Below are 14,928 nucleotides of genomic sequence, written 5' to 3' on the forward strand. Positions count from 1 at the left end.
AAAAGTCAAGATTAAGTCAATATTAAGTCAAAAAAAGTTTAAAAAGTTGAAATGTAGAATACAGTTGTCGGAATATCGACGACTTCAAAGGAAATTAAGTTAAATCAAGTCAAATTTAAGATTTTTTTTTGACCCGGGTAGTTTTTAAGAGCTTATGATTTGTCAGGAGAACCTATTGCAAACAATCTGAAAGTTGCCTACGATGGGCAGCAACAACTTGTAGTAGAAATTATTTAATTTATCTATTTATTGATTAATTAACTAATGAATTAATTAGTTTGGAGCAAGTACAGTTTGTATTCGCAATAGGGTCTCCTGACATATCATAAACTCTTAAAAACAAGTAACAGAATTGAAAGAAAATTTTCTGCACATTAGAACATCAATTTTTTCTTTAATTGAATTTTTATGGGTATTTTATTATTATAGACAATGTAAATTTTTATCAATGAAGTAATAATTTTTGATAAGCAGTATGAGAATTTCAAAATTACAATTATGAACGATATTGTAATGCAGATAAAAATTACTAGAAAGATTAAATGCGAAAAATGTGAAAACGAAGAAAAAGTCTTGTTAGAAATATCGATAATATCAAAACGTTCAGTCACGAGCTTAGGCAATTTGAAAAGCTTCGTGCATTTCCGCTACGATCGGGAGTAGCCGAACTCGATACTGACTTGAGTGTCAGTATAGTGCCGGGTCACTCGCTATTTGGGCCCGACACATACAATTTCTTGCTCATGAAAAATGTAAAATGAGCGAGTGCTCTGTGGGATTCTGGTGTAGGTGTGGTTAATTCAATAACTAACAAGTAACACAAAAATTACAGATAATAGAATAGATCTTTATTTAACAATATGTACACTGAATAACTGTAAGAAAAATACTTAAGAGCGAATGCAACTACATAGATAAGCGATAGCGAATGCGACAAGTAAAGCGGTTAAAAACGCGTGGTGGTTAGTAAGACTGCCCGATGTAGATTCATTATTGAGACGGCGACTTCTTCCTTCGTGGCTGCTCGGTGGTGACGTGGCAGCATGGCTGCAGTAACGCATTTTCCCATTGGCTTAAAAGCGCGCCAACAGGAAATAGTAAGCCGCCAATTTCTCTGATTGGCCGGCTGGTAGCGGGTTCTCATGCCGACATGGCACGGTCATGAGCAAGAAATTGTATGTGTCGGGCCCAAATAGCGAGTGACCCGGCACTATTCTGACATTCAAGTCAGTAGCGAGTTCGGCTGCTCCCGTAAGTAGCGGAAATGCACGAAGCTTTTCAAATTGCCTAAGCTCGTGACTGAACATTCTCCCTAGCGCTGGCGACGGTGTCGACAGGATTGTCTTCTGGAGAGTGAACTGGTAGCACACACAATTCAGAAGTTAGCGGCTAAATCTGCAGGATCTTCGAGTAGCGGAGCGATCGGTCTTTAATTTAACACAGCCTCAATCTGTGTTAACTGTAGCGAGTTGGTCGTAAGTCAATAGCGATTCACCAATAGTTCGTATAAAATGGAACTTGATTGACTTTACGGCTGCTTCCCATTTGTCACCAAAATGGGTAGCGTTTGACGGGTTGAACTTGCAGTCTGTGCCATCTGTAGCGAGTAAATACTGAAGTTCCTTTAGCTGTCTCGATCCTGCTGCGAATTCTTTTCTTAGCGTGGCGTCTGCTCCTATAAAATTTGTACCACAGTCCGAGTATAGGGTACTGCAGGCGCCTCTCCGATTAGTAAATCTTCTAAATGCTGCGGCGAAAGCGTCAGTAGAACAATTCATGATAATTTCAATATATATATCGGATGCAGCGTAGAATGTGAGACCTGGCTGGAACTTGCCCACCTTCTATCCAGTCAGATCTCCTTAAATCAGCGATAGTCAATTGAGTTCCCCTATGAGATGTTCTTGGCAGTATTACTGGACTATTTCGTTCATCATCCAGTAGCGAATTCTTCAAGCGACCGCCGACTCTGAGTACTTCATTGTAGTCGACGTAGGGAATCAATTTAGCGAGACGATGATTTCGTTGTAGAGAATCACCATTTTTCAGTAGTTTCAGCTCTTGCGAATAGTACTGACGTTGCGTATACTTGATCAGCAAAGTCTTTGCGAGTTCCAGGTCAACTGTAGCGAGTGGTGTGGCCAGTGTGGACTGTGGCACTTTTTTTATTTAATTTAGCGATGGCACGTAGACAGATTCCAAGCGTGTGAAGTAATGGTGACAACTTAGAGAATTTATCCAGTAGCGTGTATAGCGGGTGTGAATTTGCCTTGTAGATGGTAAAAACCAGACCTGGACGTTCTTCAAGATGTGATACCGTCTGCGAAGGGATGTCAAAATATGGCCAGTTTTCTTTTGATTGACTGAGCCATTTAGGTCCCGTCCACCATAGCGAATGCTGTTCTAGTTTGGCTGAATCATTCATTAATTAATACCAAAATGTAAGATGAGCGAATGCTCTGTGGGATTCTGGTGTAGGTGTGGTTAATTCAATAACTAACAATTAACACAAAATTACAGATAATAGAATAGATCCTTATTAAACAATATGTACACTAAAACTATGAGAAAAATAGCGAATGCAACTTCAAGATACGCGATAGCGAATGCGACTGTAAAAGAATACGCGTATAAATTTGACACGTGGTCGGTAGTGGTCAATAACGCGATAATTAATTTATAATTAATAAGACGCGAGCAACAATTCAATATATACTCAATAATTAGTAGCCTTGATATACTAGCTAATTATTGAGAATATTTAAGCAGAGATTTAGCGGAGCGGTTCAGACTTATATCACACTAGAGATATAATATTTTGAGCGAAGCGGTTGGATGGATAGCTGAGTTTGTACTGATCGATGTAGATTGGAAATAGTGACGTCGTTTTCTTCCTTCTTGGCTGCTCGGTGGTGACGTGACAGCATGGATGCAGTAACGAATATTCCCATTGGCTTAAAAGCGCGCCAACAGGAAATAGTTAGCCGCCAATTTCTCTGATTGGCCGGCTGGTAGCGGGTTCTCATGCCATTTTGACATGGTCATGAGCAAGAAATTGCAGCTGTCGGGCCCAGATAGCGAGTGACCCGGCACTTTTCTGACATTCAAGTCAGTAGCGAGTTCGGCTGCTCCCGTACGTAGCGAAAGTACACGAAGCTTTTCAAAGTAATAAAGCTCGTGACTGAACATTCTCCCCAGCGCTGGCGACGGTGTCGACAGGATTGTCTTCTGGAGAGTGAACTGGTAGCACACACAAATTAGCGATTGGTAGCGTAAGACACTCTTGCACCAATCTCTGCGTTTTCCCAAGCACGTACTGTTGCTTCAAGCATATCGTGCAGCTGTTGATAGGTAGGAAATTCATTGGAGAGTCCCAGCGAGGACATCCACTTCACTCGGAGATCTTCAGGCAAGCAATGTACAGTCAAGCAAATCAGAAAGGGATCTGATTCATTGATTGGGACTCCCAAGGCAGCGATAGCGTCTAGCGATTTTTTGTTAGCGAGCAACAGAGCGTTCAATTCAGCAGCGGAGTGACCAGTTAGCGGTTGCCTGTATAGCAAACCATCGATGTGCATGTCGAGCAATCGACGTGGATTTGTGTAGCGAGTATTTAGTAATTCCCATGCAGGTTGGAAAGCGTCATCAGTTACCTGCAGGTTGGCGAGTAGTGCAGCGGCCTCACCTTTTACTTGTGTCTTCAGGTAATGCATTTTTTGTGACCCAGTTAGCGCATCTTCATTTATCACCAGCGAGGTGAACAGGTCTTTAAACAAATCCCATTCGTCATAATTTCCTTAGAACGTGGGTAATTTGATTTGCGGCAAATTAGTTTTACGCGCGCCTCCAAAATATGCAGTTTGATCATGATTGACCGCATGGGCATCATGAACAGGTTCTGGAGCGGGTCTTGCAGCGCTGAGTCTCACTAGAAGCTCAGTATACACTTGAGTAGCGGTACCAAAGGCGTTACCAGTATGGTATTCATTGTTGATGATTTCTGGGGTGTCATCAAAAACTCTCTCATGAGTTGTGTTGAAGCGAGTCCACAATTCATTCAAGAAAGCGAGTTCAGCATCTATAGCGGCGGCACCTTGAGTAGCAAGTATGGCGTCAGTCAAGCGGTTAGACATATTACGCATCGTGTCGATGCGGTTCATCTGTAGAGCGACTTGGGCTTCAGCGGCCATCTTGACTACACGTTGCACACAAAATGGACGCGATGAAAGTAAAACCGACGCTAAGTTTTCGATCGATTGCAATTAGAATGTCTTTTTACATCGGTGTGTAAATTGATCACCACAGGCAGCACTCTAGTAGTGCTCAGCAATGCCCATGGAACTTAGCGATTTTCAATGCACAATTTTCACTGCACTTTTTACTCACAATTTTTTTTTGACTTTTAATTTGTGATAATTATTAATTATTGAACCCACACCAGATCCGGCTCGAAGGACCAAAGATATAAGAGGCTCGATGGACCAAATGTAAAATGAGCGAGTGCTCTGTGGGATTCTGGTGTAGGTGTGGTTAATTCAATAACTAACAATTAACACAAAAATTACAGATAATAGAATAGATCTTTATTTAACAATATGTACACTGAATAACTGTAAGAAAAATACTTAAGAGCGAATGCAACTACATAGATAAGCGATAGCGAATGCGACAAGTAAAGCGGTTAAAAACGCGTGGTGGTTAGTGAGACTGCCCGATGTAGATTAGATATAGAGACGTCGTCGAGTGAACTGGTAGCACACACAATTCAGAAGTTAGCGGCTAAATCTGCAGGATCTACGAGTAGCGGAGCGATCGGTCTTTAATTTAACACAGCCTCAATCTGTGTTAACTGTAGCGAGTTGGTCGTAAGTCAATAGCGATTCACCAATAGTTCGTATAAAATGGAACTTGATTGACTTCACGGCTGCTTCCCATTTGTCACCAAAATGGGTAGCGTTTAACGGGTTGAACTTGCAGTCTATGCCATCTGTAGCGAGTAAATACTGAAGTTCCTTTAGCTGTCTCGATCCTGCTGCGAATTCTTTTCTTAGCGTGGCGTCTGCTCCTATAAAATTTGTACCACAGTCCGAGTATAGGGTACTGCAGGCGCCTCTCCGATTAGTAAATCTTCTAAATGCTGCGGCCATCCGGCTCGAAGGACCAAAATGTAAAATGAGCGAGTGCTCTGTGGGATTCTGGTGTACGTGTGGTTAATTCAATAACTAACAGTTAACACAAAAATTACAGATAATAGAATAGATCTTTATTTAACAATATGTACTCTGAATAACTGTAAGAAAAATACTTAAGAGCGAATGCAACTACATAGATAAGCGATAGCGAATGCGACAAGTAAAGCGGTTAAAAACGCGTGGTGGTTAGTAAGACTGCCCGATGTAGATTAGATATAGAGACGTCGTCTTCTTCCTTCGTGGCTGCTTGGTGGTGACGTGGCAGCATGGCTGTAGTAACGAATTTTCCCATTGGCTTAAAAGCGCGCCAACAGGAAATAGTTAGCCACCAATTTCTCTGATTGGCCGGCTGGTAGCGGGTTCTCATGCCGACATGGCACGGTCATGAGCAAGAAATTGTATGTGTCGGGCCCAAATAGCGAGTGACCCGGCACTATTCTGACATTCAAGTCAGTAGCGAGTTCGGCTGCTCCCGTACGTAGCGAAAGTACACGAAGCTTTTCAAAATGATTAAGCTCGTGAATGAACATTTTGGACTTCGAGCCGGATCTGGTGTGGGTTCAATAATTAATAATTATCACAAATTAAAAGTCAAAAAAAAAATTGTGAGTAAAAAGTGCAGTGAAAATTGTGCATTGAAAATCGCTAAGTGCCATGGGCATTGCTGAGCACTACTAGAGTGCTACCTGTGGTGATTAATTTACACACCGGTGTAAAAAGACGTTCTAATTGCAATCGATCGAAAACTTAGCGTCGGTTTTACTTTCATCGCGTCCATTTTGTGTGCAACGTGTAGTCAAGATGGCCGCTGAAGCCCAAGTCGCTCTACAGATGAACCGCATCGACACGATGCACAACATGGCTACCCGCTAACAAATACCCGCTATGTTGACAACATCTATGGAGGCGCAGATGAACTCGCTGAGGCAATTCAAGTTGCTCTCGACATAAAAAAAAATGTGTGCCGCAGGATGTTTCCCGCTTGCTAAGTGGGCAAGTAATTCAACGGAATTACACGCTCAAGCCGCTCCAGTGAATTTACACTCAACTGGGATGCTACGCTATCATTGTTGCTTCTTCTAGAATGGAATTTATGTCGAGATGAAATACATCAGATTTCGAAGATTCAGATACCTCGCTAGAATCATGTACAAAATGATGTATCAATTGAACTACATGGATTCTCTGACGCTTCTCAACTCGCTATGGCTGCTGTCGTATATTTAAAAGTTACTGACGCTACTGGAAGCTCCAATATCTCGCTAGTGTGTGAACTTAAACAAGTTGCTCCACTGAAACCCACTACAATACCAAGAATGGAGCTCAATGCCGCTGTGTTACTCGCTCAACTGGTACTCTACGTCAAGAAAATCTTGAAACTTGAAAATATATCAATTTTCTTGTGGACAGACTCCGCTGTATCTTTTACGGGGATACGAATCAACCCAGCTGACTGCGCTTCAAGAGGTTTAACAGCAGCCAAACTAGAACAGCATTCGCTATGGTGGACGGGACCTAAGTGGCTCAGTCAATCAAAAGAAAACTGGCCATCTTTTGACATCCCTTTGCAGACGGTATCACATCTTGAAGAACGTCCAGGTCTGGTTTTTACCATCTACAAGGCAAATTCACACCCGCTATACACGCTACTGGATAAATTCTCTAAGTTGTCACCATTACTTCACACGCTTGGAATCTGTCTACGTGCCATCGCTTAATTAAATAAAAAAAAGTGCCACAGTCCACACTGGCCACACCACTCGCTACAGTTGACCTGGAACTCGCAAAGACTTTGCTGATCAAGTATACGCAACGTCAGTACTATTCGCAAGAGCTGAAACTACTGAAAAATGGTGATTCTCTACAACGAAATCATCGTCTCGCTAAATTGATTCCCTACGTCGACTACAATGAAGTACTCAGAGTCGGCGGTCGCTTGAAGAATTCGCTACTGGATGATGAACGAAATAGTCCAGTAATACTGCTAAGAACATCTCATAGGGGAACTCAATTGACTATCGCTGATTTAAGGAGATCTGACTGGATAGAAGGTGGGCAAGTTCCAGCCAGGTCTCACATTCTACGCTGCGTCCGATATATATGTTGAAATTATCATGAATTGTTCTACTGACGCTTTCGCCGCAGCATTTAGAAGATTTACTAATCGGAGAGGCGCCTGCAGTACCCTATACTCGGACTGTGGTACAAATTTTATAGGAGCAGACGCCACGCTAAGAAAAGAATTCGCAGCAGGATCGAGACAGCTAAAGGAACTTCAGTATTTACTCGCTACAGATGGCACAGACTGCAAGTTCAACCCGTCAAACGCTACCCATTTTGGTGACAAATGGGAAGCAGCCGTAAAGTCAATCAAGTTCCATTTTATACGAACTATTGGTGAATCGCTATTGACTTACGACCAACTCGCTACAGTTAACACAGATTGAGACTGTGTTAAATTAAAGTCCGATCGCTCCGCTACTCGAAGATCCTGCAGATTTAGCCGCTAACTTCTGAATTGTGTGTGCTACCAGTTCACTCTCCAGAAGACAATCCTGTCGACACCGTCGCCAGCGCTAGGGAGAATGTTCAGTCACGAGCTTAGGCAATTTGAAAAGCTTCGTGCATTTCCGCTACGATCGGGAGTAGCTGAACTCGCTACTGACTTGAGTGTCAGTATAGTGCCGGGTCACTCGCTATTTGAGCCCGACACATACAATTTCTTGCTCATGACCGTGCTACGGTGGCATGAGAACCCGCTACCAGCCAGCCAATCAGAGAAATTGGCGGCTAACTATTTCCTGTTGGCGCGCTTTTAAGCCAATGGGAAAATTCGTTACTGCAGCCATGCTGCCACGTCACCACCGAGCAGCCACGAAGGAAGAAGTCGCCGTCTCAATAATGAATCTACATCGGGCAGTCTTACTAACCACCACGCGTTTTTAACCGCTTTACTTGTCGCATTCGCTATCGCTTATTTATGTAGTTGCATTCGCTCTTAAGTATTTTTCTTACAGTTATTCAGTGAACATATTGTTAAATAAAGATCTATTCTATTATCTGTAATTTTTGTGTTAATTGTTAGTTATTGAATTTACCACACCTCCACCAGAATCCCACAGAGCACTCGCTCATTTTACACAATAGTTTAATGTTAGTTTTATTACTTTAAGTATAAATCTATTCCTTGGGATCATAAAAGTTCCTAGAGAAATTGAATTCAATAAGTTTCATACATAGCAACACAGTTTTCTAAGCGTTTGATAGTAAATATGAATGTAAATTTTGAAAAAAAATTAGGTTCAAATGGCTACAGAAAAAAATTGGCTCATGTTTTTCATTCGATCATAAGTTCCTTTTGTAGAGAATTAAATTTTCTACAAAATGGCACCTTGGCCATTTTTCAATCAGTTATATTTAATGAGTTGTAAAATATTAAGTTGGGATAAAAAACAATTTTATTAGAAAATTCTTATTCACGCGAGCGCTAACTGAAAAATAGACATATCGAGCTGAAATTTTTTCAGGATTTTTTTTTTTTAGTGAGACAACCTAATTTTCGTATGGGACCGAAAAAAAAAAAATATCGATTTCATTTGGCACAGTCTAATGTCTATAATTAATTAAGCTTTATTTAACAATAATCAAAAACTTTTACCGTATTCTATTAATTTTAATACTTATATATTATTATAATATAATATACGTTACTTATACGCATATATTTATTATTTTTTATTTGGTGACCAAGAATTGATGCACAATAGCTATTGAGCTGACTCGTGATTCAATCTATTGCGATGTTTTCGGATCACAAGAGATCCTTGCGAAAACAAACTCTCAGCTGGGACAGATGTAGCCGAAGTTGACAAAAAATATCGCGCCATTTTTGCCAAAATAGGATATTGAAGCTCATGACGTTTCCACCAAAGTACACTTATCCAAAAAATTAAAGGAACAAAAAAATTTTATAGATTTTTTAGTGATTTTTAGAAGGCTGTATTTTCGTGAAAAATGATCGTATCGAAAAAGTAAAAGAAGCAAATTGAAGCTTGAAACCTCTAGTTTGAAGATATTCCAGCAAAACGTTTTTTTGAGCCACGGTTTTTTCGGAATCATAAGAAAAAGGTCGACACTAAATTTTTCTAAATTTTTTGGTTTCGTTTTTTACGTCTACGGGGCCGGGAAAAATTTTTTCAAAGAAACGAATTCATGGCTCGTTTGGGAAATTTATTCAGCTACAATTTGCATTTTTTATTTTCTCTGTACGTCAATTTGCTGCTGAGATATCAGCCTTCAAATGAAAAAGGATCCTTTTGTCTTTGATTATTGATATCTCAGCAAATAATGACCGCACAGTAATTCAAAGGGCAGTTTAAGAAACTTGAATAAATTCCCTACAATTTTCGTTTTCGATTTTTTCAAAAAAAAATTTTTTTTTTCATCCGTGATATCCATTTGAAAAACCCTTAAAAAATGGCCATTTTCTGGTTTTTTAGTCGACTCATCGCTACTCTGCAAATATTGATAAAAAAAATAATGTTGTCAAGTAATTTTACAGCTTAATGTACCCTCGAAAGCCCTGGAAATTTTCAGATTGATCCATTGAACCGTTTGTCTGGTCCGATTGCTCAAAGTTTTGCAAAACAATTAAAGGAACAAGTTTTGTTCCTTAAATTGTTTAATCGTTATCAAAATCAAAAAATCAATTTTTTCCGGATTTTCTTCCATTTTTGCGTTAGTTATTCAGTAAATGTAAAGTAAAGAGAAAAAAAAAAAAATTTCCGAAAAAAGAGATAAAACAAGAATTTTTTCACTTTTTTTTTACGTTATATTCAGTTTTATTTTTTTTTTTTTTTTCGTTTCTCGGAGATTCTTTTTTTTTGCGGAATGGAATGTTTTATTGACTTTCTCACGTCTTCTAATTTTACTAAAAATAGAGCGTATTTTCGTGATTGATGTACTTAAATCTCCATTACAGTAGTGAAATGCTTAAATTTTCTTAGATGCTTACGATCGTATCATATCGTCCTAAGAAAATGGTATGAATAGTTCTCAGAGTAACGAAAACTAGAAAACTTACCCTTCCAAATCTTGAACGCATAAATTGACCTTTTAGTGTAAGAAAAAAAAGTTAAAAGTTTTAAACACTCAAAATTCCTTGTTTCGACAAAAACTCGTTTATTCTCATATATCTTATTTACAACGGAAGTTATAATTTTTAGTTTAGTCTTGCATTTTGGTCTTAGTCTTGCACTCTCGGTCTTGGTTTCAGTCTTGTTCTTGTTCATTCGGTATTGGTCTTGGTCTTGCTAGTGTTTGTATGATCTTGGTCTTGGTCTTGGTCTTGCAAAATCACAAGACCAAGACAGATTTTGCTCATCACTAATCTCAACGGTCATATGACATCGTAAAGATCATGGCACTTAGATCGCGATTTCACTATCAATTAATCAAAATTTTATACATTATTTCTATTATTGAAAGTACATCCAACAATTTCCCGACAATTTAGTTGGACTTGCTCTGATGGCAATAACATTATACCGCAGAAACAGAATTGAAAAAGAAAAAGAGATAGACAGATAGAAAATTGTCAGTCTCTCTCTTCTCCTGTTGACGACTTAAAAACTATAAATTAAAAATAATCATTTAATACATCTTATTCATTTAATAACAAAAACGGGGACGTAACACTGCATACCTTGAACTGTACATCTATTAATACTAATTAAATATTTCGATATTATCAATTACAAACGATATATTTTTTTTAATATAATGCTACTATGTGTAGAACACGATGCACAAGGTACGTTCATAAGTCACCTTTCTTTTTACAATCATTGTGCTTGATATATTTATTCGTAAAAATTATAATTATAGGGTCGACCAGGAACTCCCGGAATACCAGGAAACATAGGACCTAAAGGAGAAAAAGGTGAAGCCGGTGCACCAAGTCCTTACAGCAACACAGCAGGAGTAAGCGTTCATTATATTCCAGAAATTTAAATTTATTTTCAGTAAATTAGAATAAAACTATTGAAAAGATAATCCAATGTATATACATATTTTAAGGTGTCCGTTATTTTCCAAATTAGATTTTTTTTAGGCATGATATTAATCATTTATTTCTTACCGAAAAATAATTATAAAAAAATAAAAAAGTTAATGCCAGTGCCGTTTCACTCTGCCTAAGTAATGATACTTTCCTACTTAAGTACAATAAGAAAAATTTTATTACTCGCTTGAAAATAAGCCTACAGCTAAAATGAATATAAATTTTCGTATGAAAGTTATCGTCTTTCAAACTAGGTTTCTTGCATTTTTTTTCTTTGTGAATTCAACCATTTAAAAGATATTGAAACTCAAAGTTCGATTTGCTTAAATAATTGGCGTTTTTGAATGAACTTTTATCACTCTTTAACACATAGATACAAAATTAAGCACAATCAATTTTTTTCTAGGAATTTTATCGCTCTTCAGAAAAAGATTCTTATGCTTTTTTTCGTACATCTAATGATTGGGTGGTATTGAAGCTGAAAATTTGACATATTTAAAAAATAATATTTATTGTTTGAAATCCTGTAACCCCTTAGTTAAGGGATAAATACCTATGCAATAAACTTATTTTGTCAGAAATTTACGGATCTACAAAAAAGATCATAGGTCAACGTCCGTGGTGTCTAGTGGCGTCTCTAAGTTCAATTACTAACAAAGAAGTCTCTAAATCAATTACTAAGAAAAAATTCAAGATTTCGTTTCATATTTCTAGCGGTATGAAATATATTTTGGAACCACTCTGGAACCAGAGTCAGAATGGAACCATACTGATTCCAGCGCGGTTTTGTGCCCTTTTTTGAGTGTGATACCAGACTTAAATCAGATTGAAACCAGAGCAAATCCAAAGTATTCCCAGAGTGTATTCACAGTAATTCAAGAGCATAAATTCAGAGTGAATCTAGAGCAAATTCTGAGCGAATCCAATGTAAGTCCAGAATGAAACGAGCGTCTTTTCAGAGAGAAACCAAAAGTTTTTAGAACGAATCCAAAGTGTTCTTTAGGGTAGAACCACAGTTTTACCAGAGCGAATCTAGAGTGGAACTGGACTGCATTACGTTTGGCCTTAGGGTGTATCCAAAGTAAATTAAGAGTAAAAATTCAGAGTGAATCCTGAAAAAGTTTCACAAAGAAAATTTTAAATAATGCTCAATTATATTTACAAAAATTATATTTTAGAGTGTTCAGAAAACATTTCAAAAATTAAATTTTTTTTCATAAAATTTTGGGGGTACCTCGTTTTGCCTCCCCTTCCCGATGTCTTAAAATATATTAAAAATAGAGATATGAAAATATTTTAAAAAATATATTCCAAGTACATAAAAAATATATAATTTTGTTATATTATTTTTCTTATGTTATTGGTTTAATTAACAATATATTTTCATAATTATATTTTTTATAAATTTGAAATATATTGTTCTCATTAATTTTTTCATATTTTCAAACATGTATCACTGGTGGATCCGAATACGGTAAATTACCGTAATTTACGGTATCCGGCAGAATTACCGTAATTTACGATAAAATTCGTCGATTTGCCGTAAATTTGCGGTACTTTACCGTGAATTACAGTATTTTGTCGTAAATTACGGTAAAAGATTACAATTTACCGTATATTACGGTAAGTTGCCGCATTTTACCATAAATTTGCGACGAATTACCGAATTTTACCGTGTATTACGATAACTCTGCCGGGTACCGTAAATTACGGTAACCTACCGTAATTCAGATCCAACAGGGATTTCTTATCCATTCTAAGATATATTTTTAATATATTTAAAATATGCACAAGAATCGGACAAAAAATAGCTGTTAAAAATATAATTATTATACATATTTAATATGCACCAACGCAAAAAATAAAAAGAACAGAAAAATTTTTGGAAAAATCCAAAGTTTCGTTTCGATTCAATAACTTTTTTTTTTATTGGCTAAAAAGTATTTTCTATTTTTGTATAGTAAGAAAAATTATTCAACGGAACTTTAATGGCATACTGTAATTGAGCATCTACTATATGACCACTAAAACTGACACTTTTCACTCTGTCTAATATCAGAGGAGTACCTGAGCCAAAATTGTTATCAAGTATAAAATATAACAACTCTGAAATACATATCTACCCAGGAACAGCACAGAGGTTGAGTGTGATCTAGTGGCGAGCACTGAACTTCTTCTGCTGCTGCTTAGCACCGGTGACTTTCTTCTCCTCCATATATATCTTCTCCCAACAAATTTTTCTCTTAAGTCTTTTACATTAAAAATCAAAGAAAATAAAAAAAAAATTGACAAAGTGTCAATACTACCAATCGTCATCATTTTCTCCGAAAAGAATTTCTATCATATCTTCTAAAGAATATTTTTTGTTTTTTGTTAACTAATGTTATAAACAAATCGATACGATAGAAATGCGTTTCAAAAAATAATGCTGTCGATCAGTGGTATCGTTCTTTTGTTGACTTTTCTCATCGGCACTAAAGTTTGAAAAAACCCATTTGTTTCTAACATTAGTGAATAAAAAAAAGGTTTCTGGACAATACGATAAAAATTCGATTAAGAAAAAATACCGGTATCAACAATTTGTCAATTTTTTATGAATTTTCATAAATTTCAAACCAAAGTTCGATCATAAATTTTTTTATGAAGTTATTCGCTTGCAATTTTAACGTAAACCTGAGATGCGCTATTATTGTATATAATTATATAATGTTTAAGTAATCAAAATTATTACTATTTTTATGGCTTAAGTCATTTATGTAATCTAAATTTACTTTTTCCAAAGCCTCCCGACATAAGTCGGTTACTATTTCTATTTTGAACATCTTATAGTATGGAATTCAATTAATTTTAACACAATAGTGAAAATAACGTACTTTCATTTAACTGATTTAATTCGGCAGTCGAAATAATAATTGTGATTGATTAGATCGGCTGACTAATATCCTAATCTTCATTTCCTAAGATCGAAATCTTGATCCTTGGTTGATTCGGCGACGACCTTTAAGGCGTTGATGTACATAGTTGGAATCTACATTCCAACTGTTTCTGCTAAACAGTGGAAGTCTTCAAAATTAATAGAAATAAATAACTTGACGTGTATAAATTTGATATTTATACACGCGAATGAACTGATTGTAGGTGCCTTGACATCACTCGTAGAACTGGAAGCACCGTTGCTGGTTGATTTTGAAGATTTATTTCTCACACTGTAGTGTTCTTCCGTCAGGCTCCGATGGTAATGTTTGAAATTCGCCCAATCAACCCAATAACACCACCAGATTAAATCAGTTTCATAAAGTCGTATACAAAGCCTGAATAGTGCTTCCATAAAAATAAAATTCATATAATACATTAACATTAAATAATTTTTTAATTTCTTTATATTTAATAAGATCAAAAATAAATCGTTAATGTCTAATCCTTTTCGGTCCAAATTAGCGCCTATTTTCAAATATTTAGTATTTGTATTGTCAAATTTAATTTCCGATAATTTACATTTATCTGGAGGTTCTTTCCACCTTACTTTACAGATACTCTTTTTATAAATATCCATGATAAGACAAAATCGTAAACTGTTTTCAATTAAAATTAACAGGTCAAATATACTTTTCATACAAAACATAATGTAAAATATATTTTTTATCAAGTTTGAACCGGAAAACGTAAAACCACTAA

At 36.8% G+C, this 14,928-nt stretch overlaps 1 protein-coding gene across 5 annotated transcripts in view; it reads left to right on the plus strand.

Moving 5' to 3' along the window:
- The window catches only part of LOC130664099 (collagen alpha-1(XVIII) chain-like), an 826,723-nt gene that overhangs the window by 515,188 nt on the left and 296,607 nt on the right, over nucleotides 1-14,928 (plus strand). For 4 of the 5 annotated variants that reach the window (XM_057463858.1, XM_057463861.1, XM_057463863.1 and 1 more), the window contains 2 exons: nucleotides 10,990-11,004; nucleotides 11,079-11,174. In XM_057463858.1, coding sequence (XP_057319841.1) covers nucleotides 10,990-11,004; nucleotides 11,079-11,174 — 111 coding nt within the window. The remainder of the gene's footprint in view (nucleotides 1-10,989; nucleotides 11,005-11,078; nucleotides 11,175-14,928) is intronic. The other variant, XM_057463859.1, reaches the window with a different exon arrangement.

This window comes from Microplitis mediator, chromosome 2 (assembly GCF_029852145.1).
Source record: "Microplitis mediator isolate UGA2020A chromosome 2, iyMicMedi2.1, whole genome shotgun sequence".
Lineage (NCBI taxonomy): Eukaryota > Metazoa > Arthropoda > Insecta > Hymenoptera > Braconidae > Microplitis > Microplitis mediator.